The following is a 27,233-nucleotide window of genomic DNA, read 5'->3' on the forward strand; positions in this document are numbered from 1 at the left end:
TGTTTCACCCACTTGATCTCTTATTAAGTATGCACGGGAGATGATTTGATGGCTCTGGGGACTGGTACAGTAACTCCTCACTTAAAGTCGTCCCGGTTAACATTGTTTCGTTCTTACGTTGCTGATCAATTAGAGAACATGCTCGTTTAAAGTTGCACAATGCTCCCTTATAACGTTGTTTGGCAGCTGCCTTTGTCCACTGCTTGCAGGAAGAGCAGTCCGTAGGAGCTAGCTGGTGGGGGCTTGGAAGCAGGGTGGGCTGGCAGCCCCCCATCAGCTCCCTTAAGTTCCCTGTACGGCAGCTGCCCAGCAGGCTATCAATTGCTGGGCAGTTCAGGTGTCCCTCCCCCAACTGCCATGTGCTGTTCTTGCCCTCTGCCTTGGAGCCTCCTGCTTACAGTGCAGGGGCGGTGGGGAGAGAAGAGAAGAGGGATGCTAATGTCAGGGTGTCCCCCTGCTCCTTGCTTACCCTATCTCCACAGAGCGGGTGGGAGGGGGACAATGGGGCTCAGGACAGAGGGAGCTTGCTGGCACCAGCTGCTGTCTCAACTTGCTGATCTACTTAAAAGGGCAATGTACTTAGAATGGGCTAAGCATAATTAAAGGGGCAATGCACATCTCTCTCTCACACACAGGATGCGTGTCTCTGTCTGCTATAATGACAGGTTTCAGAGTAACAGCCATGTTAGTCTGTATTCGCAAAAAGAAAAGGAGTACTTGTGGCACCTTAGAGACTAACCAATTTATTTGAGCATAAGCTTTCGTGAGCTACAGCTCACTTCATCGGATGCATACTGTGGAAACTGCAGAAGACATTATATACACAGAGACCATGAAACAATACCTCCTCCCACCCCACTCTCCTGCTGGTAATAGCTTATCTAAAGTGATCACTCTCCTTACAATGTGTATGATAATCAAGTTGGGCCATTTCCAGCACAAATCCAGGTTTTCTCACCTTCCGCCCCTGCTGCTCCCTGTACACTTCGTATCTTGACATTGTGTTTTCCTTCATCCCAGGCGCTCTTTATTCCACCTCTCTAGCAATTCAACTTCGTGTGTGGCAGTTTACATACTTAGTTGGTTCAGAAATGATTTTCAATTTTACTCATGATTTTCAAAAGCCTCCAACTCCCATTGATTTAAAGGCACTTTCACACACCATGAATTTTAGTACTGAATTGGGCCTCAACTCAGGACAGCCATCTAGTTCAGGACAGCATTCAAATACATGCTTAACTTTAGGCATGTGCTTAAATCCCACTGACTTTCATTGTCCCAGCTGAATTAAATACAAAAGTAACAGCGTAAATGATGAAAAGGGAACTCAAATTTTAAGTAGTCAGTTTTAGCATCTATGATACTGTAACATTTATATTATTTAGAAAGCGTTTTTTAACCTGATAGTGTCCCTTTTAGCCTCTTCATTGCCATTAACTGTGAAATATCAAGCATATCATGAGAAGTCCAGTACCAAGAAGAAGGTTCCAGTTCAAATTTTGCCCATCTTCATTTTATAATAGTAATACATACCTCCCAAGAGATAAAAATTGATTTAAAAAACAAAAAAACTACCTATTATGCGTAGTGTGTGGCTCTCCAAATACCCTGTGTGGCCAATCTTGGAGTTGTTGCACAGACTTCTAGAAACCGACACTTAAATATCATCTTTGCTTTTTCAGATTACCAGAGGCTTCTCTTGGCATCTGGAAAGCCACTCCACCCCTCCTTGTCTCTCTTATGACCAGTTCAAGCAAGCAAGAAGTCTCTCTTGTCTGGAATATAATTAAGGCAAAATGAACAAAACAAGAGGGTGGATTTGAAGCATCAACCAAGTTAATTATGTGCTATTGGTGCCGTTACAAATTAAAATCCACAACACAGTTAAATTAAGGAGCTGGCCCATACCCATAAAAGCCAGGAAATTCAGAGCTACGTCTGAGAAATCCAAGCTGCCTTTATAAGATGAAGTGCTGGGTCTAAAACCTCTGCAATACTGAAGCACAAAGAAAAATGAAGCATCAGTCTTAAACCTGAATTTCCTGGCCTTTATACAAGTTAGACCTTTGACATATTAAATATTTATCCTTGCACATTACTTTGGTGCATTTTATTTGTAAAATACTTTCCAAAAATGTCACAGCATACCCCACATCTTCAAAAACAAAAGTAACCATGTAAAGTAGTAAGTGCAGACTTATTTCTTACGTGGATCAAGACAAACATCTACAAATTTAAAAAAAAAAAAAAAAAAAAAAAGAACCACTACTGGGATAAATCACAAGACCACTTTTGATAACACAGGCAATACATTTTATTATGTTGTCACCAACTGTAGCAAAAAAATGTTTAACAATTAACTGAATAATCAAGGGAACTTAACTGTCAACAAGAATTCAAGAGTTTTTATTCATGTTCTAAGTTTTGGCCAAGGAGGGTTTGGTAGGGAGAAAATAAACCAAATATACACTGGGATAATAGTCTATTACCAAGTTTTAATGCCTTCTTCAAAAGCATTAAGTATACTGAAGCATCTTATTGCAGGTTATGTATCATCTCCTCTTTGGCAATAAGATGTGTGGTTTTGTTAACTAGGGCCATCAGTGAGTTGAGCTTGTGAGACCAGTCATTGAGTAGGTTATTTGGGTCCTTGGGCCTCTGGAAATTGATAATTCCTGCCAACCTGTCTACTTTTGCAAAGATGGTCTTATTTACTACTAGGTTGGACAGGAACTCCTCTGATTCCTGCAAAGGAGACAAACGGCATTGAATAAGGAGAACAGCATTTGTAATTAACAAAATACCCAATATTGTTTTCAAATTTCCAGTTAACACGACAGCAGTGTGACTGAGGTGTTACCAATACTAACAGTAATACAGTCTCTTAGAATTACAGTACTTATAGTGGCCATAATATTTAATATTAACGCCTCTGGCATTGGAATTATGTTGTAGATACTAAACTACTTAAGGTCAGCAAGTTCTGATGTTAGCCACACTAAACAGTTAACATCTATTTTCAGTTCAAGATACATCTAACAAACTGCACAAGTCAAATATATTACATCTGAAAGCCTCTTAACATACAATGGGAGCACTTGGCTAAACAGCTTCCAGAACATGATTTCTACTGCTAAATTCCACACCAATTACACTGTACAAACACTGGTCAGGTAAATGATGCTTCTGTGAGGTGGTGCTGTGCAGAGCAGGAGGTGCAATTAAAACATCTTAAAGCAAAATACTCTGAACTAAACAAGCTGTGAATTTGCCCTCCCAATGCCAGTGGGGTGTAGGAGGGGGTGCGGAGTGCGGGAGGTGGCTCAGGTCACGGGGTTGGGGTGCCAGAGGGGTGTGGCAGGGAGCTCAAGGCAGGGAGCTAGGGGGCTCAGGGCAAGGGGTTGGGGGTGCTGGAGGAGTTTGGTGTGTGGGCTCCGGCGAGCTGCAGCTTACCTCAAGCGGCTCCGGCATGGCAGCGGCGTGCAGCGGGGATAAGGCAGGCTCCCTGCATGCCCTAGCCCCATGCCTCTCCCGGAAGTGGCCAGCATGTTCAGCAGTGGCTCCTGGGGGTGGGGTGGGGCAGGCATCTCAGCCACGCACTGCCCTCGCCTTCAGGTACCACCTCTGAAGCTCCCATTGGCTGCAGTTCCCTGTTCCCGGCCAATGGGAGCTGCAGGGGGCAGTGCCTGCAGATGAGGGCAGCACCCGGAGCCCTTTGCCTCACCTCCCCCAGGGGCTGCAAGGATGTTGCGCTGGCCGCTTCCGGGAGCAGTGCATAATCAGGACAGACAGGGAGCCTGCCTTAGCCCGCTGCGCCATGGGGCTGGCAATCCTGCGGGCTGGACTGAAAGCCCTAATGGGCCAGATCTGGCCCACGGGCCATAGTTTGCCCACCCCTGCTATAAACTCATTATCAGAGGCAAAACTGAAAAATATTCTATTTAACATCTGTATTATTGCTCCTGAGAGATTTTAAACAGTTTCTGAATTATAATAATTGAACCAAAATTCAATTAATGTTACCTGTATCTCTCTGAAAGTTAATATTGTTTTTTTCCATTTCGTTTCTGATGGTAACAGCTGGAAAGCATTGGTTACACAAGGATGGGCATCAGAGACTAAAAGCAATATCATCAGGGCTGTTTTGAGGCTAGATACATTAATGATTGTGAGGCGCTCATATACTATAGTGATAAGTATGAGAGAGGGCAAATTTTCTTCCTCCAGGTTCTTTACTCAGAGTGATATATTTCTACCTCCTCTTTTGCACTGGATGCATGGCTGTTCCAAACACTATTTGTGATAGACTTGTAATATATTTTTCATCTTAAACACCAAATGCAAATAAATGCAAATTAAGTCAAAAAGCTATTTTCTTGAATACTGAGTTCTCTACCATATGGACAAGTCTAAGAAGAATGCTGAGGATATCCTGAGCAACACTTACATCAACAGATAGATCCAGGAGCTGTGCCATCCTCTTCATTGTAATTCTGGTATAATATTTTGCCATTATTCTAATATTCTGGAATAAAAGTGTTCACAGTAGAGGGTTATTTGCAAGAAATAACTGACAGGCTCCAAAAATATAAAAGTCAATGTTAAAAACTGATTAGGACTTGTGTTGCTATAATGGCTTATCCAGAGAAAGGTATGTAAACGAATAAGGGGTCTTTTCTTGGATACATACAATTCTCCTGCATATACAAAGGCAAGATACTAACTACAGATTTAATATTAAACTGCACTCTTTTCAAGTTTCTACCCTAAGCAGAATTTTACAGGGCCGAGTCTTATAACTCATGTAAGCTCTATTTAAATATTAAGTATTTGTTTGCACTCGTGCTGTTTTGTTTATAATTCCATTGTTTGCACAAACTGCTATATTCCAATTTGTTAAAGTGAATGCAAAAATTAGTTTATAATTTCTGAGCCCAAGTGGTGGAATGTGCATCACTCTCAGAGTGCTTGATCTACTTTTTTGACACAGCATCAGCGGCTAGCAAAGACACATACCTACAAAATTAACATTTCAGGAATGCAAAAGAAGTAGAACATTATGAAAAGAAGAAAAGACAACTTATCAGCTTCTCTCATATCTTCTCTCCTGTCCCTCTCTTTGTAAATAAAATAAGCAAAAAGCATTTTTAGCAATTCCATGCTTAATTTATATTGTAAGAATGGTTAAAAAACAGGCTGTACTTACGTGCTCCACAACTCTGTTCTTCAAGTCTTTCCATCTCTTTTCACCTTCCTCTGTATAACCAAAGACATCTGTGGCAGGACTGTCAAGACTTCCTTCTCTTAATTCCTTTCCATATTCCTCGACTAGGACGGTCCAGCGCATCAACTCCATAGTGGTAAATAGTTTTAAAAGATCTCTGTAAATGGTTTAATGAAATCAGTTCACAATTCTATACCAATAAAACTTGTATTTTGTATTAAAAATCCAGCCATAGCAAACAGCTTGATTTTATCACTACTAATTATAACTTTTAATTCTACTCAGCACTTTAAAATTTATAATTCACAAATGGGAAGTTTTTACATTAACACTTCCTATTGACTGACTGATTCTCTCTCTCACACACTCACACACACTCTACGGCCTCAATTTCCACTTCTTTGTACCATATGTTATCTTAGTCACCTGTGCAAATTTGTGCCAAATTCTACCAAACCAAACCATTTCACACCCACTTTGCACAGCTGTACTTGACTATACAAGCTGCACAGTATTGTTTTGGGAGAGACAGATACTCGGAGCTAAATTTAAAAGGGGGTGTCATCAACCCAGTCTCTCCTGTCCATCTGCAATTCTCGTATGTACATCCATGGGTGCAAACAACAACATTTAAAGTAATTTATGCTTGATTTGTACTCCGTGTGCTTATGCAAAAAGGGTTTGCACATGTAAATTCTATCATATGCATGTAACGATTGTATATGGACCATATTTTGAAAATTAGACTCTCAGTATTATTTAGTGAAGTATTATGGAATAATAGCTGTTCAGACTATGTCCAGAATACAGAACTCTCCAACACAGACACACATTTATGTTACTATTTATAATTCTAATTTGCACACTCACAAAAACATCTTTATAGATTTTTTTTTCACACCACATTAATTGTATAGGAAATATTTACAGTAAACCAATGGTTCTCAACCTGTGGCCCAATCAGCACAGAGCTGCGGCCCATGTGACATTCTCAGGGCCATACAGGTAGCATTGGATCCAGCCCACCATGGTAAATAGGTTGAGAACCACTGCAGTAGACTAACAGTAGCTGAATCCCTTCTGCCTTCAAAACACTCCTTAAAGGGCTGTTTTTTTGTTTGGTTTTTTGTCAGAGTGGACTATTCAAAAGATACTTACTTATACTTAGGGATTTCTTCTAGCTTTTTGTCACTGCTTATTCTGTGTACCAAATCAGACTGTTCATTGTCGTAAGGTGAAAGGATAACATACAGAACAACATTCTTCAGTTCCTGTTCAAAGGAAAAAAATGGTGTTTTTTTATTACAGAAAAACAGAACAAAACAAAACACAATACTGACGTCAAAACAAAAGCAGTTCTCAGAATATGAATAAAATGTATGTGGGGCTAATCTACTGTACATATAACAATATACATTCTGTAAGGCTCAATTTTTTTAAGAAACTAAGGTAATAAAACAAAATAAAAATAAATTTAATAACTAAATTTGTCAAAACAAAACTTTTACATCTTGATCACAAGGCAAGATGATTCAGGTCAAGTTATTTGTAATAATAGCATTTAAGAGAAAAACAATCTTGAGTTTGCAGCATTTGCATTGTGTATGCTGTTTCAGAGCTAGCTCCATAAATTCAGAAAAATATTGTTCAGAATTTAATTTCACAAGTTGTTCTAGGCTTTCACTCATGAAATGGAGAAGTTAAGTCATCCTCAGAATTTAAGACAACATACACTATATGTCATTGATACAAATACTAATTACATAAGAACACGCATAATTGCTTTTATTATATTCCTCCTTATGTAGACAGTTTGTTAATGTTCATATACACGTAGATGGACTAAAGGATCCATGTTCATCTCTAACAAATACAGTAAATATACAGTAAAATGGGTATCTGCCACTATGAACTGCTGCAGTTCCATTTGCCACGTTTTTACCTGCTGCCATTTTTCACTTTCAGCCTGGATACAAGGAGTATCATAAATGGCTCTGTAGTGCTTACAGATTGAGAGGTAGGAACCTTCATGTTGATCCAGCTGAATCATTAAGTTGTAGTATTTCAGCTTTGATTTCTGAAACAATTTCAAACAAATGTCAAAATCTGAAACAGATCCACTAATCTCACAAATTACAGCCAACTGAATTCCAAAGACTGACTATACAAAAACTCCTGTGCATAAAGAGAACTGACAGATTGACAGAAAAAAAAATCCCTCCATCAACTTTACCTCTGTGTTTTCTTCCTGGAAAAACTTGGTGTTAATTTTTTTGCTGATAATTTGGGTCCGAACATAGTCTTTTACAGCCAAACAGAGTCTCATCTGCTCCAAGATGAATTCCACCCGCTCTTTCTTTTCCATTGAACCATAGGTTTCCACCTAAAAAGGAAACTGAAGTGTTTAACTCCATGGATCTTTATTTAATAATGTTAAGGAGAGATGCATGCCCTTCTAGCAAAAGATTTTCATCATACTTCTTTCATGTGCTTATTATAAAATATTTAGCTTTCAACCAAAGCTGCTATATGTATAATTCTACTACATGGACTTACTGAGCATCATATATATGTTATAACAGAGGACAAATTCATACGGTCTGACCGCGTGCATTTAAATCACCCAAAGAGTACGCACATAAGCCAAAATCCCCCCCAAAACTTGCCTTATGCACTTGTTTATGCATGCATAGTCAAACATACACAAACCCCCACTGACACGCTTCATTTATGCACACACACATTTAAACATTTGCCTCTTGTTTTCTGGAAAAGTTTCTTAAGAAAGGCATTGTAACCAAGAAGCTAATTTTACTCAGAAATCTCTACCTTTGAACAAAGCATCCACACACTAGATGACTAAACAACAACATTCATTAGCTTTGAAGGAAGTGTATCCACCCCTTTCAGCAGAAAAAACGGTGGCTGTTATGTGGCAAACAGATGGGAATTCTCAAGCTCTGAAGAAATAGAAATGTGAAAAAGTGTAGGGTTCTCTTTGGTTATACCCTCACATCCTTAACTCAGCCCAAAGGACCCACACACTACTCTTTTAGCAGAATAAAACATGGGAGGGAATTCCTTCCAGACACATCAAGAGCCAGTTCCCTGTGCCAAATTCATGTAAAAAAACCCAAACAAACAAACAAAAAACCAACAAAGAACAAGTGGATCCAAGAACACTTCATTTTGAATGCTGGCGTTCCAGAAGTCCAAAGATTAAATTAGGACTAAATCTTCTGTACCAGCTAATACACAGGAACCTCCTTTCCCAAAAGGAAAATATGCTGAGTAATTTTCAGCATCAGCCAAATTAGCAGAGCTAGAGCATCTTCAATCTAATTACACTTCCACTAAATACAGTTAATTGGTTCCTGGATAGCTATGCTTGATTAAGCCTCAGCTCTCTCTACAATCTTACTGTTAGTTGTTGAGAAAATATTGATTTTTGTAGGTGAAACACTTATGAACCATATGATGCATTACCTGTAGTTCTTGCAAAATTGAAGCAGCTTCTTTCACGTCACCATTCTGTTCTTTTATTGTTGCAAGTGTCTTTGTAAGACGAGCACGCTCAATTTCCACGTAGATCTGGAATTAAAATAAAATCCAACACTGAAACTTATTTTACTAAGTTAAAGCGTGTTACATCTAAGGCTGCAATACACACATCTGCGTAACTTTACACCCATGAATAGTCTCATTGAAATCTTTCTACTGTTCTTTAAATGAAGTGAACATAATGTGATGACTTTGTGAGTAGAGCATTAATTTATGTTACACCTGCTTTAAGAAATGTTTCCATAGAAGTTTCCTCTGTGCTACAATAAGAGTTTAATATTTGGAAACTCAAATTAAGTTTAAGGAGAGTGTATAGTCTGTATTTAAAAACCATTACAATAGGAAACACTTCTTTTTAATATTTCGTTAATCTATTGTTCACGACCAGTGCTGTAGCCCTGGCAATATTCAGATAAGAGATACAGCAGAGGCAGCAACGCTGCAAAGCTCCCTTTGTTACTGAGTCTCAACCCTGATCTGGAAGGTCAGCATCTAGGAAGAAGATAATTCATTCATCTCTCCACCAAGACTCTCACTGAAGCAAACAATGATGGCTCATTTTGTGATGGGAACTGTTGTCTACCACAAACTCGGATGGAAACTATCTCCTTTTACAAGCACTTCTGACCAGCCATTAGTTAACAACTTTTGGTTACCAGCTACCTAGGCTTGATTTGAACTGGTAAAAGGTGTAAGAGTAGATAAACACAGACTTCTATGATACACTTCCTATTTTGTTAATTTTCTATCATACCTAATAAGACTAAGAGTAACACATGTTTAACAGGTTTCAGAGTAACAGCCGTGTTCGTCTGTATTCGCAAAAAGAAAAGGAGTAATTGTGGCACCTTAGAGACTAACCAATTTATTTGAGCATAAGCTTTCGTGAGCTACAGCTCACTTCATCGGATGCATCCTTACTCCTTTACTTTTTACATGTGTAACATAACTTCATAAATATACAATTTGTAACATTAATCCTCAGCTGCTGAAAACTGGTGTGTTTTGTGATTGTAACTGCATATGCCCTTCCAGACCTTCTGGCACACTTACACCATCCACAATGAGTAGAAGAAGGATGTGATTTTGCCCTTCATCAAAAAGGGCAGCAAGGCCGAAGCGAGTAACTACCGAGGTATTACACTGTTGGCAGTCCCAAGAAAATCTTTGTTTCCATGTTAATGTCTTGAATCAGTGATGCATTTCACAGCAAAGGCTGTGCTGTTTTAGACCTGGTCATTCCACTAACGACCAGATCTTTACCTTGAGACAGCCTTTTGAGAAGATGTCTGAATTTAATAAGTCACGTGCAGCACCTTTTACAGATTTCTTTCAGCCCTTTTATTCAGCGTATTGAGCAACGCTTGGGAGAATCTAATAAGGCAACTTGATGTCCCTGGGAAGATAGTGTCATTGACAGAAGAGCTCTATAATGGAACAAAAAGCTCAGTTCAAGTTAATGGTAGACACACAGCATAGGTTCCTATTTCCATAAGAGTTCAGCAAGGCTGTGTCCTGTCACCATCATTGTTCAATACCAACATGGATAAGCTCGAAGAGGCAGCTGTTGGTAGTGTCTGGCTGACCACCATTTTGCTTCAAGACCTCAAATATGCCAATCACATTGCCTTGTTGGCTCTCTTTGGTGAATCACTGCAGCTGACGGCCAATCTGCCTGTGCAAGCAGCAGCACACACTGGTTTGGTTACAATATGGACAAAACTAAGTCCCCTAGCCAGTACCATCATGTAGCTTTGTGACAGATTTATGTTACCAATTTGCCTGGGGCATCAGGTGATTAGGCTGAGGCCGCAGGACTTTGAGGGGAGGAGATGAAGGAGCACATCAAGTGACTAAGTTTTAAAGCTTTATTAATAAAATAACAGCGGTGAATGCGGGGTGCTTCCCATGTCACTCAGAGGAAGGAAGAAAGCGTTAGTGCCCATGCCCTAACCCACTTTCATACTTACACATGCACAACCCAAGGCTGGCCAAGCCTGGGTGTAACATAAGAAGAAGAGGGGGAAAGGTGGACAAGAGTTTTGTTTTGTGCACAGGCCATCCAGGGTCTGCTGTTGATTTTTTATTTGCTTTAGCTTTTAGGAGGGTTTTAAGTCCTTGGGTTTTTTGGGGCGTTTTGTTTAGGGACTTTTGTCCCCCGTGCTTTTTGTACCAGTCCACACTGGCCTTTTGTGGCTTTTTTAAAACACCCCAGCTTTAGGGACGCAAAACTGTTGTTCCCCCCCCACTGGCCTTTACCGTTTTACTAGTTTTTGCAATTTTTGGCAGTTTAGTTTACTGCTTTGTTTTTACGGCTGGTTGGGGTTGGAATTCAGGCCCCTGTTTTTTTTGGCAGGCAGCTGAGAGTCAGTTGTGTGCCATGGCCTTGGGCTGGAGTCAGCGTCTTATCTTTGGACCTAGCTGGAGCGTCGAGCTAACCCATTCCCTTTTCCCTTCCTCCCCTAACGGCCTCTTGTAACCTGCAAAGGAACTTTTCACTCCACACTCTCACCTTCAACCCCTCCCAAAATCCATTTTTATGTATATGCCTATATAGGCATTAGTGATATACAATGCTGGTGCTTACCCAGGGGACCCCAAAGGGGGGCAATTTTACTGTGACATTCCCATGGGGCTATTTTACTGTGACTGTGACAGCTTCCAACTCTAGGTTACAACCACTTCAGCATTAACCGGGTGGTTGCATGAAGGGTCTGGGCAATCCTAGCGAAGAGGTACCACTTTCATCCTCACCGTCATGCAAAAGCACCTATCTGAGGTACCCCAGCCTTGCAAATTGGGGGGGGAGAGGGGTGAAAAGAGGAAGGAGAAAATCTGTGATTTGGAAGAATTGGCTGAGCAAGAGTATTATAGGGATTTCCCAATTAGTCAAGGATGAGAGCTTTGTTTCTTTTCTAACACTAATGCAACAACATGACCTGCCACCCTCAACGGAGTGGTAGTACTTACAACTAAAACATCTGTTGATGTATCAGTTTGGTTCGGATGTCCTAGGACTGCCAGAAGTCCCAGAGCAACTGGGAATCTTGGAAATGTTTCATAAACTCCTTAGGCCTATGTCTACTACATATGCTTTTACTAATGAATAGGCCCTCCACTGGTCTGGAGTTTTTTTGTGAACCCATAGAAAGGGAAGTTATCACAGCCCAATGGCAGAGAATATTACAGAATGTTACAAATGCTTCTGTGATTCTCAGCAAAATAGTCTACTCATAATGTACTTGACACCACAGAGGTTGGCAAGATGGGGTCCCTGTCCTCTGATGTTTGTTGGTGCTGTAAGAAAGAAAAAGGAACCCTGATGCATATACTATGGGACTGTCCAACAGTCAGACAGCTGTGAAAAGAGGTGGACATTAGTAAAAAATAGTGTCTGGCCTCAGCAACCAAACCTCAGCTGAAAGTTATATCTTAGGTTATGTACCTACTATGCTATGTTTAACTCCACTGCAAAGATTTTGGTTCTTGAGGGCTGCAATGATTACCAAGTCCATGATGTTACATAAATGGAGGAGTAGGCTTATGCCTGGAATAAAGAAGTGATATTCGGACCAGTATGAGTTAGCAGCAAAAGAAAGAATCGCTTTTCGATGTAGAGACCAATATGAATTCAAAGAAATATGGATTTTTTTTTATATACGTTTGGACAAAAAAATTTTAAGATAGATCAAATAATGCCAGCCTTCCATTCCACCTGACATCTCTGTTTTTTCTGTCCTTGTCCACTTCCCTGTGGTCCCCTCCTTCACCTTTACGCCTATTAGTGTATTTTTTTGTTTGTATAATTCCCTCCATCCTAACATGTTACACCTGAGTAAAACTGTCTGATTTTGTATTGTCCAGTCTTGCAGCATCGACAAGTTGCGTAATTGCATAATTTTATTGGAAATCATGTGAACTGTGCAGTACTTGGGAACATATACAAGATGTAAGTCATTTTCTTTTTTGTATTTTTTGTTGTTTGATTATGAAAATTAATAGATATGGTAATCACAAAAGAGGAATGCTGCTGCACAGTCAGCAGTCTCATGGTCACCAAAAGCTTCAGTGGTGCAATAAGACTGCCATTGATGGAAACAGACTGCACATCTAACTAAATTGTCTGAAGAACCAAGCTAGAGATCTATCCAGGAGGTACTCGATGTACAAGGAAGCTATGTCCCTTCTGAATTTGCCTTTGATGATGATGATGGATATGTACACAACTTTAAATCTTATAGTCAACAATAAGTACTGAAAATAAATCTTAAAAAGACATTGTAGGGTCCAGTTGAACTCAGTATTTGCATTTTTTAAAAGCAAATTGTACAAAAGCTAAGCCTAATAGAAATGTTCCCATGAATTATATTTTTTGTTTTGGTTTTTGTCCTTTGTTTTTTTAAAATTCCTACATCAAGATTTTTAAACAAAAAAAATCACATTCAGTGTTTGGAACATAAGCATTCGACACCATGCTAATTCACCAGAATAAGGAAGTAAAACTAACTAGTCTATTTTCATTGCACAAAAGGAGACATAAAAAGTAAACACACACCATTAAATTGAATTTTTAGAATTCTCAGCTTTAATACTTGAAGGTGTCATTAAAATAGAGACTTTAAAAAAAAAAGTATTCCAACAAGTTACTTAAATGAGCAATATAGGGAAATAATTTTCCAAGATATTTTGAATAGAAATATACAGATTTCCTTATCAGATTAATTTCAAAATGTGTTTTGGCTCTCTCTCTAACCAGAAAAAGGAAATAATGGTAACAAGACATGCTTTAAGAAAGGCAAATATCCTTTTTATTATGCCACTAGACATCAAAAGGTTCCAGTCTGAAAACAAAAAGTCTTACCTTTCCTTCTGTTACCATACGCAGTGTGTCTATTAATCGCAGTTTGATTGGTAGGTCTGTAATCTCCTCAACATAAGTACAGCACTGCTGGACCATTTTAGCAACTGCCTGGTGTAAACAATGCAAAACAAAATATTACTCTATTTTTAGATTTCTAGAAGTGTGCCAAGAATATAATCTTGGAGTATTTATAATAAAATATTAAGATACGAGGACTATTAATATCAAAGTAAATGGACTCTCTCCCAAAATAAGTGTGTGGGTGTGTTGGAGGGGCTGTTTTCACTCCTACTAGGCATGAACTTAATAGGATAAAAGAGAAGAATAAAAGACCCATGGCATGGCCATGGCTGGCCTGGGGCAACTGACTTTGGCTCGTGGGGCTCCGGCTTCAGGGCTAAAAATTGCTGTGTAGATGTTTGAGCCCACCCTCACAGAGCATTTCAGCCTGAGCCCCGGGAGTTCAGGTCAGCTGACCCAGGCCAGGCACGAGTTTTTTATCCCCAGGTAGACATAACCAAAGTGAGCAGATGACCTTCCACAGGAAGATGTTACTGAGATCAGAGGCTGGCTCAAGTCAAATGGGATGTGTCTATATCACTTCTCTCAAATTTGTTCTCAATTTACTTGTTTGGGGGATTCATTCTAGCTACACTTTTCCCTTGAAGAGCAGAATTGATATTTTCTTATGCCAAACCAAACTGACTACTTTACAGGCTGGAAAGAGCTTATCTGTTTGCTACCAGATTTCCATAATATAAAAGGAAGTGTTCAGTATGCATTTTACCCTGGTCTAAATAAATAGTGGGGTACACTGTCCCTTCCTTTGTGGTATCTGTAAATTTCTAGAAAAATATGAAGTTATTTCTGGTTGATGTCAGCATACCAGTTTCAAATGTATGTGTTCTCACATAAAGTGTAGACCTGTATGATCATGATAAACAGATTTGTTGCAAAAAGAAAAGGAGGACTTGTGGCACCTTAAAGACTAAAATTTATTTGAGCATAAGCTTTCGTGAGCTACAGCTCACTTCATCGGATGCATTCAGTGGAAAATACAGTGGGGAGATTTATATACACAGAGAACATGAAACAATGGGTGTTACCATACATACTGTAAAGAGTGTGATCAGGTAAGGTGAGCTGTTACCAGCAGGAGAGTGGAGGGGGGCTGGGAGGGGCCCTTTTGTAGTGATAATCAAGGTGGGCCATTTCCAGCAGTTGACAAGAACGTCAGAGGAACAGCAGGGGGAATAAACATGGGGAAATAGTTTTACTTTGTGTAATGACCCATCCACTCCCAGTCTTTATTCAAGCCTAAGTTAATTGTATCCAGTTTGCAAATTAATTCCAATTCAGCCGTCTCTCGTTGGAGTCTGTTTTTAAATTTTTTTGTTGAAGAATTGCCACTTTTAGGTCTGTAATCGAGTGACCAAAGAGATTGAAGTGTTCTCCGACTGGTTTTTGAATGTTATAATTTTTGACGTCTGATTTGTGTCCATTTATTCTTTTACGTAGAGACTGTCCAGTTTGACCAATGTACATGACAGAGGGGCATTGCTGGCACATGATGGCATATATACACTGGTAGATGTGCAGGTGAACGAGCCTCTGATAGTGTGGCTGATGTGATTAGGCCCTATGATGGTGTCCCCTGAATAGATATGTGGACACAGTTGGCAACGGGCTTTGCTGCAAGGATAGGTTTCTGGGTTAGTGGTTTGCGTAGAGGGCTTCTACATCCATAGTGGCTAGGATGGTGTTTTCAGGAAGATCACCGACAGATTGTAGTTTCCTCAGGAAGTCAGTGGTGTCTCGAAGATAGCTGGGAGTGCTGGTATCGTAGGGCCTGAGTCTACATAGCCAGACAATCCTGCTGTCAGGGTGCCAATGCCTGAGATGATGGGGTGTTCAGGATTTCCAGGTTTATGGATCTTGGGTAGCAGATAGACTACAAGCCATCAGGAACAGTATCCCCGATAATGTCACGGCAAACCTGGTGGCTGGACTTTGTCCTCACCCATAACTACTTCACATTTGGGGACAATGTAAACCTTCAAATCAGCGGCACTGCTATGGGTACCCGCATGGCTCCACAGTATGCCAACATTTTTATGGCTGACTTAGAACAATGCTTCCTCAGCTCTCGTCCCCTAATGCCCCTACTCTACTTGCGCTACACTGATGACATCTTCATCATCTAGACCCATGGAAAAGAAGCCCTTGAGGAACTCCACCATCATTTCAACAATTTCCATCCTACCATCAACCTCAGCCTGGACCAGTCCACACAAGAGAGCCACTTCCTGGACACTACAGTGCTAATAAGAGATGGTCACATAAACACCACCGTATACCGGAAACCTACTGACCGCTTTGCCTACCTACATGCCTCCAGCTTTCATCCAGACCACACCACACGATCTATTGTTTACAGCCAAGCTCTACGATACAACCGCATTTGCTCCAACCCCTCAGACAGAGGCAAACACCTACAAGATCTCTATCAAGCGTTCTTACAACTACGATACCCACCTGCTGAAGTGAAGAAACAGACTGACAGAGCCGGAAGAGTACCCAGAAGTTACCTACGACAGGACAGGCCCAACAAAGAAAACAACAAAATGCCACTAGCCATCACCTTCAGCCCCCAACTAAAACCTCTCCAGCGCATCACCAAGGGTCTACAACCTACCCTGAAGGATGACCCATCACTCTCACAGAATTTGGGAGACAGGCCAGTCCTTGCTTACAGACACCCCCCAACCTGAAGCGAATACTTACCAGCAACCACACACCACACAGCAGAACCACTAACCCAGGAACCTAACCTTGCAACAAAGCCTGTTGCCAACTGTGTCCACTTATCCATTCAGGAGACATCATCATAGGGCCTAATCACATCAGCCACACTATCGGAGGCTCGTTCACCTGCACATCTACCAGTGTGATATATGCCATCATGTGCCAGCAATGCCCCCTGCCATGTACATTGGCCAAACTAGACAGTCTCTATGTAAAAGAATAAATGGACACAAATCAGACATCAAAAGAATTATAACATTCAAAAACCAGTCGGAGAACACTTCAATCTCTTTGGTCACTCGATTACAGACCTAAAAGTGGCAATTCTTCAACAAAAAAATTTAAAAACAGACTCCAACGAGAGACTGCTGAATTGGAATTAATTTGCAAACTGGATACAATTAACTTAGGCTTGAATAAAGACTGGGAGTGGATGGGTCATTACACAAAGTAAAACTATTTCCCCACGTTTATTCCCCCTGCTATTCCTCAGACGTTCTTGTCAACTGCTGGAAATGGCCCACCTTGATTATCACTACAGAAGGGCCCTCCCCCCGCTCTCCTGCTGGTAACAGCTCACCTTACCTGATCACACTCTTTACAGTGTGTATGGTAACACCCATTGTTTCATGTTCTCTGTGTATATAAATCTCCCCACTGTATTTTCCATTGAATGCATCCGATGAAGTGAGCTGTAGCTCACGAAAGCTTATGCTCAAATAAATTTGTTCGTCTCTAAAGTGCCACGAGTCCTCCTTTTCTTTTTGCGGATACACACTAACACGGCTGCTACTCTGAGATTTGTTGCAGTTTAACATCACACTTTACATGTAAACCAAAAACTGCAATATCAATTTCATAATTCATTTTCTTCTGGAAAAAGTCAGTTTTACCATTGTGAGCTAATTACTGCTCTGCTGTACTATTATATATGTATTCCAGTATGTGCTAAGTATCTTAGTCCTTTCCCCCCCACTTCTTCTCAACACAAAAGGGGGAAAAAACGTACAACTGAAGTTTTTGCAACCTAAAAATATATCTCCTTCCACACAGCTCAGTTTGCTCTGCTATAAGCATAAATAAAAATATCATCTACATTTACAATCACTAAAATAAAATTAAGACATATCAATCTTCATAGGTCTGAAGGGAAGAGCTGATCACCAGCTAGGGTCAAATAGAAATCCCCCTGTGATATAACATTATTGAATACCTAGGTGCATTTAAAGAGGTGGAGGTTACAACTTCGTCTGAAATATCAGACTTTACAATCCTCATGTACCCTTCCTCACTAAATCCTGGGTGTCTCAACCAAAGTCAACAGTTAGATAAACATGTAAGCGAAAGTCACTAGTAATCCTGTTTCATATGAGCTAGGTCATGCTTGACTAGTGTGGATTAGTGTCTTTCATGAGGCTTGAATAAACTGGAATTGTAAGCAATCCCAAGCATCAGCACTTCAGAAACACTTGACATACAAGACTAGAATACTAGTTAAAACAGCTTAATGACACACATTTTCGTGGATTAAGAACTGCAAAGGACGCAGACCTCAGTGATCAGGGCTAAGCATCTCTCTCAGAGAACACAGCAGAGAATAGGTAAGCAATACACCATGGCTTTTCCCCAACTTTGGACTGCTTAACGGAATTTTACATTTCAGGCTGTCCCTTGCTCTGCCTCACCCCACCCCTCCATTCCCAACACTGATGTATCATTTCCACAATATGTCAGTTGGAGCATATGACAGAGTACTCTCTAATGCTGGGGCATGACAGTGGGGTCCTATTCCAGGGTGCACATTGGCAGAGATCCATCCCCACTAAATATAAATGGGGAAGTCTAAAAAAAGGAATTAATCAAGACCTGTATTGGGTCTAGACTTGTTTATTCTGGATATCACCAACAGGTAACAGGAAGGTGCAGAAATCTCAACCATGAAATTATGTAAGAGTGAACAGATATAAATAAGACCAAAGTGGAATGGGCAAACAAGAAGTCTCTTTATCATGCATAGCTTTTTGGCATTTCATGAGGCTAGGGGAGAATATAATGTGACCAATGTATTAACACAAAACTAGGTACAGTACCATAGTACCAACAGGGTTAAAGATACCTAAATAGAGAAGCTGAAAAAGGAATTGGTGTTGCTAGTCATCAGAGACTTGAAACCTAGGTGTAGTGTGAGGTAGCGATCAAGAAAGTTTAACAGATGCTGGAAATGAGCAAGAAATGGAGGAGATTGGAATTAATACAAAAAGCTGCAGAGGATGTTTAAATATTGTGTTTAAAGTGCAAGCTACTAAAGAGGCATAAAGGGAGGAGAATAGGAATCTAAGATTACAACTAAAAGGCTAGAAAAAAAGATCAGAAATAAGATTCAAAGATAAGAACCATAAACAAAGGGGACAAAGTCAATCAAGTTTTTTGAGTTGATGTTAAGCTCCAGAACAAAGTGACCAAAATTTAACGGAATCCCACATTCACATTAAATTAAGGATGTGTTCACTCAGAGGAATTAGTGAACAGATTACTGTTGATACAGCAGCAGGATGCTAGGAGCTTTAGAGAGATATGAAGACAAAAGGGAACATTTTCAAAAGCAACTCAGGCACTTAGGAGTCTAAGCCCCGTTGACTTTCAGTGGAATTTAGAAGCCTAAATCACTTTTGAAAATTTTACACCTAGGATGTCTGCAAATTCTTGGGACAGTGCCTAACAAACGAACAGAAGAGAAAAACAAAAACAAAAAAAAAGGCAACATGAGCGAAGGCTGCAGTTAAGCATGCATGAGTGCGTGCATATTAGGGATGTAAATACCATTTTAAAAAGTATCCATTTTAACCATTAAAATTATATTGGTTAACCGTTTAACCGTTAACATGATGTCCCCATCCAGCAGAGATCCGGGGCTGCCACCAATCTGTTTTAAAAATTAACTGCAATATATTAACGGTAAGACTAATACTTATCGTTTAACTGTTTAATATTTTACATCCCTAGTGCATTTTTCAGTAGGTTAATGTGGATGACAGCAAGGTGAATTTAGCACACAAGCCTCCTTGACTAAGCCTATCAGAAGCAGCAACAGAAGCTGGCATTAGTATATTCAGAAGGCTATTAAAACACAAAGAGCACAGGCACTACACAGAAGCTGAACTAGAAAGGTAACATGATATCTTTCCTTCCTAAACAGCTGCATTTCTTTGTTTAAAAAAATATAAGGTCACCTGTTTTAACTGACTTCTTCTCTTTGACAGAATAATAATATTTTCATTAAGAGCATCCCAATCTTTAGCTTCATAACACATTTTTACTACAGCAACCAAGATACGGGACGTGGAAACCATGTCAGAGGCCTGCAACAAACAAGAAGTGCATTAGTGACCACCGATCCACTACCACTGCAGAGCCTTGACAATACAAAAACAAGAGCAATAATCCATTATAACTCCAGACCCACTATCTTCAAAAGAATGGGGAAACATGGCACAGAGCCAGACTTCCCACCCGCTCCACCACCATCAAGGAAAGGGGGAACATGGCAGAGCCAACCACTCTAATTTCCCACTAGCACCACTATCTGCCAGGGAAAGAGGGAACACACGAGAGAACACCCCAGAAATAAATGTGTTGCACAGCATAGTCTACCTACCGTTCGTGTCTGTTTTTCCAAAGAGAGTAGGGTTTCAATGACCTCTTGAAGTCTTCCTTCCTAATATCATGGACAAACATTATTAGGACCAACATTGAAAAAAATACAGAACAGTTTAACCCAAGAATAGCTAAATGTATTATAGAAGAAAAAGCATAAGCAAAAAGCATAAGCAAAATCAGGGCAAAAGACTAATTTCAATGTAGTTTATTTCTTTAACAAGGAAGATAGGAATAAACATTAATATAATACTTAGCATTTATATAGCACTTTTCATCTGTATATCTCAAAGTGTCTTACAAAGGTGGAAGTATCATTACCCCCATTTTTTTATGGATGGGAAAACATATACAGAAATTAAGGGAAACAATTATAGAGTGGCCTTTGGTTTTGAGTGCCTAACTTGGGACATCTTGAGTCTGATGTTCAGAGGTCATGACCATACTTTAACATCATTTGGACCGGTCACAGCTCAGCGTACTTAAAAAGCAGGACTTTGTGTGTCTGAAACTCAGCATCCAAAAACTGATGCCCAAAATCAAAAGCCACTTTTGAAAGTATCTGTTAAATAACCCATGCAAAAAAATACAGCTAGTCAGTGACGGAGCCAGGAATACAACCAGATCACTTGAGTCCCAAACCCATTCCCTCTTTCTCATGTAAAATGTGTCTATGCTTTAATTATTGATTTAAATTTAAAAAAATCCCACCTTCAGATACTTAAACTTCCCTCACTTTAAATAAATTAGTTGTTGTAGTATATCTCAGCTTTCCTTGAAATTCACAGACCCATACAGATAACTCCACACAGAAATGACACTCAGTTGCAACAGTACACATTTTCACATTAGGAATCTGGAGTTATGAATAATCTCAGGGCTGTCAAGCTATGACGACTTGAATTAGGGAGATTTTGAAAAGCTGCCAGTTTAAATGTATAGCTGACTGTAACACATAATTTAAAAAAGAGACAGAAAAACAGAACATGTTCCCTCAGCTAGAGAGCTACCATAAGTAACAGTATGGTGAAGGCAGGAATGTAACCATCAATTTAAAAAGCATATAAGTATATTCCTCCTCTCCCAGTATACCCATAAGCCTCCATTCTCACATGACACACAGTAAGGCTGTGTCTTTACAAGGAAATGTGGTCAAGCTTGAAAACATGCTCGATAAGCCAGATTTAAATTCCTAAACTTCATCCGAATGAAGATGAAAGGTAATTTGATTTAGTCGGCCAAATACTAGCCTAAACTAGAACATGACCACTTAAATTAAACTATCAGCATTACCCGGCATGTACACTAGGAAAAAAAGTTGAGTCTGGGTCTGCCTTGGGACTACTTAACCTATTCAAGACAAAGCCTAAGTAAATAAAAATGTAGTTAAATACTGTAACAAAAAACGTTGCTGTTACCCATCTCTCCCTTCCGATATTAAACAGAGCAAGCCAGGAGGTAGGTGACACATGCCTTTGCACTTCATATACATCCTAATCAAGGGAGTACAATGTGGAAAGCTCATGCTCAAATAAATTGGTTAGTCTCTAAGGTGCCACAAGTACTCCTTTTCTTAATGTGGACTATATGTCCTATATTTGTCTATGGGATTTAAAGGCCATTGTAAGGAACTTTAGATCCAAAAACAGATTACATTTCCAAACAAGTATTTTAGCTACACTTAATAGAGGTGTTTGTAACAAACAATGCAGCACTGGGCTACTTAAGCATAAAAACTGGAAGAATTTTTAGAAGGCATTAAGGTATTAGTAATACAGATAAGGGAATTTTCTTCCAAAAGTTATTTTTATCCTGACCAAGTCCCTTCAAACTGTGTACCATAGCTTGTCTAGTATATGTCCACCTACAATCACAGAAATAAACTGCACAATGACATATATGGCCTGTGCCTGACTGACTATATTGCAGGGAAATATCCTTGGTTTCCTAATTCTTGTGCATCACCACTGTACACGTGTCATACATGGCATCAGTCCACCTCCTCCCTATGCAATTTTGCAGGCTACACCTATTTGGAAAGGGCAAGCTGCAGCATAAAGCCTAAGTCTGGCTGCTGGGGGGAATGATGCCTCCAGGATCCCAATGTATGCTGCAGTGGGCAGTCTGTGTCTGGCTATGCTGAAGTAGAGAAGGTAGGAGGGGGCACAGTTTTGTCACCACACACAATCCATAGCTGCTCTCCTGGGATTCTACTGTAGCCCCCTTCCCTGCACACAAGGGCCTTAAAATACCAGGTGTCACAGGAACACACTTGTTTGCTAGAAGCTGAGAGTGGAGGACAGGGAATGGATCACTCTTTGACTGCCTGTTCTATTCATTCCCTTTGAACCACCTGGCACTGGCCACTGTAGGCAGACAGGATACTGGGCTAGGTGGATCATTAGTCTGACCCGGTACGGTCATCCTTGTATTCTTAGATGGTCTCCATCCTCCAGCCGGGAGGGATTCCTTCGTACAGCTTAGTCTGTGCTGGCCTATTGCTGCACGCTGGTGGTTATTCTCTCTCTCTCTCTCTGCAGATCCCTTGTGCACACCAGTCACCAGGCTGGTGGGCTTGGCTCGTCCTTTCCATCCCATAAGCGGCACACCCCCCCGCCCACCCAGTGGGGGTCTCTGCCGATCCCACCAGCACACTACATGCCGCAGCAGGGCCCTCGGGCGGGCGATGGGGCGCAAGCTGGACGACTTGGGAGACCGCCCCGTGCCCGGTCCCGTGGCTGTGTGAAGCGGGGAGGGGCACGGCGCTGTCCATAGCAGGAGACCGGTCACGACACAGATACATCAAGCCCGGAGCGTTCCCCCTCCCCCCCCCACGCCGCGGCCCCCAGCGCATTCACCTCTCCCCTGTTTCCGAAGGGGGGCGGACCCAGGGCGTGATTGGCCCCCCCCCCCGGGGCTGACCCCCTCGCAGCAAACACCGGCCCTGCCCATCCCCCCCCGCCGGAGGGGGGGTTCTCCCCCACTGCGGGGGCGCTTGCTGCGGCGTACCTCCCTCAGCCCCCTTGCACCGCGAGCGTCCCCCGGCCCGGCTCCCCGGCGGGCGGCCTAGCCCGGGCCGCGCCATGACTCAGCCCCCGCCGCGGCCGCCGGCTGCCCTTTACCTGGGCCAGCCGCTCGCACTCGGGCAGGCGCTGATCCACCGTGGCGCTGTAATCCACCTCCATCTTCACGATGCGGCCGTCGGACCGCTCCGCGCCGTCGTCCGCCATCCCCCGCCCGCTCCCGGCTCGGCTCCGCGCCGCGTCCCCGGCCCGGCCTCAAACACACACCGGAAACCAGCAGGGGCACCCACTCAGGCAGCAGCGCGGGCAGCTGGCTCGCGGCAGGACCCCGCAGGCACTGGCGGAGACACCCCACAGCCGCTGCAGGGCCCTGCCTGGCGGGGAGGAGGTAAGGGAGGAGGAGGAGGAGAGGCAGACCTGGGGGAGGGGAAGTAGCAGAGCCCTGGCGGGCGGGGGCGGCATGAGTAGGGCCCTTGCAGTGGAGGAAGGAACTGGCAAGGGGGAGGGGCTGTAGCCGGGCCTTGGCCGGAGTGGGGCTTGGGGGAGGGGCAGTACCAGGGCCTGGGGTGGGGGTGGGGGGAGCAGGGCTTTGGATGTTAGGGAGGGAACAGATGTGGGGAGGAGCAGGGCCCTGGGAGGGGGGTAGGGAGCAGGTGTGGGGGAGGGGCAAAAACAGGGCCCTGGCTGGGGTGGGACTCTGGAGGGGCAAGGGTCAATAAGCTTGTGCTCAAATAAATTGTTTGGTCTGTAAGGTGCCACAAGTACTCCTTTTCTTTTTGGTCAATAAGCTTTAGCTGAAGGAAGGGGAGAGGTGCTGTTGTGTTTAGGCTTCCCTCTCCCTCCCATCTCCGCCTTCCTCCCCCCTCCTGCGACGTTTTTTGAGTTAGGTAAGCGGTGCTGCCCTACAGCCCCCTCTTCCTCTCCGGCTGCCTTTGCTGGGTGGCTGGTATGAGCTCCCCTTCCTGTTTCAATCTGCTTTTATCACTGGTTACAATAATGTTCCAAAGAGACACACACTGAACCCACAAAACAGTATCATGCTGAATGGTACCTGAATGTAAAGGTACCGTTTTATCCTGTGGGATCACTCTGGTGTAACATCAGGTCCCAAGTGAAGGTACCATCTCACCATGGCACAATGATTCTTGAACACTGTGCTGTTATGATGTAGCGGGATGCTGGTACTTGAGTTTGGTGTCAGTTTGCCGTGGTCTCATCACTAAGGTGGCATGTCCATGTAATGATGCTTTGACATTGCTGTATGGCAGCATGTTTCAACGTGATAATGCTTTCATGCAGTGATACTCGGAATGAGGCTCATGAAGTGGCTCTTTTTGTTTCTCCTGTAGCTCTTTGCAGCATGTGATATTAAAACGCTGTGTGATTTGATTATTAACCAATCAGGATGCTTTTACTATGTTATTAAGAAGTTGTAGATAATAAAATAATAATAGTTGGTCAGTCATTTTGCCGTGAAAATAATATATGTCAACTAAATATTTTCCCTGTCCTACTGTTTAAATATGAATACATTGTACTATAGTAAATGACGTGATGAATTCACACTACTGTGGCTCTTTTGGGTAATATTGATCGCTAATTTCGCTCCTGAACCACTGAGGTCTGAGTGTCACTGCTTTCATACAACATGACCACAAAAGGCGATATCTTTGATGAGATGTGGTGATGTTTTAACAGGGCAAGTTGCATCCCAGCCTTTATTAATGCAACATAAATCATACTGTAAACTGGCATGTTGATCGAACACAATGACTGTTTAATGCAAGACATTGTTGTGCAGTCTAGTGTCACTTAATCCAGTAACGTTGCATTATATGGTAATGAGATGATGTTTCAGAGCACTGGGATAAAGTTTTTAGGAGGTGTTGTAGCATTGTAATGTTCTGGCATTTTGTAGTGGCATTGTACATTGTAGTGGCATTTTGATGCAACACGTTGCACTACATCATACTAACATTGGAACATTTTGGTGCGGCATTTTCACATATGGTGATAGGATGCCATCACAATGTTCCAAAACAAGTTTCCATTGTAAATGTTGTGTTGTCATACTCTGATCCAGTAGAGAAACTCTCAGAATGTGAAGTGTGGGGGCAAAAAACAGAGAAAGAGCCTGAGTTAGACAGTTCCTCATGAGTTTGAGTCTTTATTAAGTAGTCCAGGAACAAATAACAACGAAAAAGTCTATGACTATGCAAAATAATTATCTTTATTATAAATCAAGGACAACATTTAGCTGAAAGATACTCTATGCCACATGTGTGATAAGCTGATAATAAAGGGAAACTTGTATTCTTTTCCAATCCTTTGTGACATAAAGCCAGATTTTTATCTCACTTACACTGATGTAAATCCAGAGTCACTCCATTGATTTAATGTGAGTTAATTCAGAATAACACCATTGTATCTTGAGATCAGAATCTGACCCATGCTGTCTTGATAGAAATGTAAATTCATATATTATAAAGCTAAAAGGGACACTGTGACCATCTAGTCTGACTCCCTGCATAACACAGGCCATAGGACTTCCCTGAATTAATTCCTGTTTGAACTAGAGCATTCATTTTATAAAACAAAACAAAAAAATCCAAGTTTGATTTAAAAATTTCCAGTAATGGAGAATCCACTACAATCCTTGATAAATTGTTCCAATGGTTATTTACCCTCACTCTTAAAAAGTTGTGCCTTATTTCTAGTCTCAATTTGTCAAGCCTAAATTTTCATCTATTGGATAATATTATACCTTTGTCTGCTAGATTAAAAATCCCTCTATTATAAAATTTCTGCTTCCCATATAGGAGGCTATAGCCTGTGATTAAGCTACGCCTTAACCTTTTCTTTGTTAAACTAAACAGATTGAGCTTCTTGAGTCTTTCACTATAATGGCATGTTTTCCAATCCTTTAAGCTTTCTCATCTCTCTTCACTGAACCCTCTCCAATTTATCAACATCTGTCTTCAACTGTGGACACCTCTGCTGAACACAGCCTCGTATGCTCTTAAATAAACAGCTATGTTAACTTCAACTCCATCAAAAAAAAAAGTAGTGATTGACAGTGATTTTAACTAATTCCACAATTTTTATTTATTTATTTATTTTTATTTGAACTGGTAACCCCAAGTATCTTGAAGCACCAGCACTCTCCATAGATTTCAGAGCAGCAGCCGTGTTAGTCTATATTCGCAAAAAGAAAAGGAGTACTTGTGGCACCTTAGAGACCAACAAATTTATTTGAGCATAAGCTTTCGTGAGCTACAGCTCACTTCATCGGATGCATTCAGTGGAAAATACAGTGGGGAGATATATATACACAGAGAACATGAAATGATGGATGTTACCATACACACTGTAATGAGAGTGATCACTTACGATGAGCTAATACCAGTGGGGGCGGGGGAGGAACCTTTTGTAGTGGTAATCAAGGTGGGCCATTTCCAGCAGTTGAAGAGAACCTCTGAGGAACGGGGAGGGGGGAAATAAACATTGGTAAATAGTTTTACTTTGTGTAATGACCCATCCACCCCCTCCCCGCCCCCGCTCTCCTGCTGGTATTAGCTCATCTTAAGTGATCACTCTCCTTACAGGTTTCAGAGTAACAGCCGTGTTAGTCTGTATTTGCAAAAAGAAAAGGAGTACTTGTGGCACCTTAGAGACTAACCAATTTATCTGAGCATGAGCTTTCGTGAGCTACAGCTCACTTCATCGGATGCACACCGTGGAAACTGCAGACTAGTCTGCTGCAGTTTCCACGGTATGCATCCGATGAAGTGAGCTGTAGCTCACGAAAGCTCATGCTCAAATAAATTGGTTAGTCTCTAAGGTGCCACAAGTACTCTCCTTACAGTGTGTATGGTAACACCCATCGTTTCATGTTCTCTGTGTATATAAATCTCCCCACTATATTTTCCACTGAATGCATCTGATGAAGTGAGCTGTAGCTCACGAAAGCTTATGCTCAAATAAATGTGTTAGTCTCTAAGGTGCCACAAGTACTCCTTTTCTTTTTACTCCATAGAGATGCTTTCCACAGGAGGAAAAAAAAAACAAATTTGATGTTCATAATGGTGTTCAATGCTTTAAACAC

General features: G+C 41.4%; 2 protein-coding genes across 2 annotated transcripts in view; one reads left to right on the forward strand and one right to left on the reverse strand.

Annotated features, from left to right (window-relative positions):
* Positions 1–1,508: 1,508 nt before the first annotated feature.
* PSMD12 (proteasome 26S subunit, non-ATPase 12) lies at positions 1,509–23,444 on the reverse strand. Its single transcript, XM_073311589.1, has 11 exons — positions 23,228–23,444; positions 20,107–20,166; positions 19,682–19,810; positions 13,647–13,754; positions 8,711–8,815; positions 7,458–7,607; positions 7,167–7,301; positions 6,383–6,495; positions 5,207–5,381; positions 4,448–4,525; positions 1,509–2,745 (listed from the first exon to the last, which is right to left on the reverse strand). The coding sequence occupies exons 1-11, from the start codon at positions 23,333–23,335 to the stop codon at positions 2,536–2,538; spliced, it is 1,371 nt and encodes a 456-aa protein (XP_073167690.1). The 5' UTR covers positions 23,336–23,444; the 3' UTR covers positions 1,509–2,535.
* The window catches only part of PITPNC1 (phosphatidylinositol transfer protein cytoplasmic 1), a 206,190-nt gene continuing 202,189 nt past the window's right edge, over positions 23,233–27,233 (forward strand). Inside the window, 2 exon segments of the mRNA XM_073311590.1 lie at positions 23,233–23,336; positions 23,339–23,516. Of these exon segments, the coding sequence (XP_073167691.1) occupies positions 23,298–23,336; positions 23,339–23,516 (217 nt within the window). The 5' untranslated portion in view covers positions 23,233–23,297.

Source organism: Lepidochelys kempii, chromosome 14 (assembly GCF_965140265.1).
Source record: "Lepidochelys kempii isolate rLepKem1 chromosome 14, rLepKem1.hap2, whole genome shotgun sequence".
In the NCBI taxonomy this organism is placed as follows: Eukaryota; Metazoa; Chordata; order Testudines; family Cheloniidae; genus Lepidochelys; species Lepidochelys kempii.

Bases quoted from the DNA above. Each gene is read 5' to 3' on its own strand.
- PSMD12 (XM_073311589.1), bottom strand. From the start codon at position 23,335: ATGGCGGACGACGGCGCGGAGCGGTCCGACGGCCGCATCGTGAAGATG. The intron at 19,811-20,106 runs GTAGGTAGACTA...TGTTTGTTGCAG, and splicing joins TGGAAAAACAGACACGAACG to GCCTCTGACATGGTTTCCAC. The intron at 8,816-13,646 runs GTAAGACTTTTT...TTTTAATTCCAG, and splicing joins GTATGGTAACAGAAGGAAAG to ATCTACGTGGAAATTGAGCG.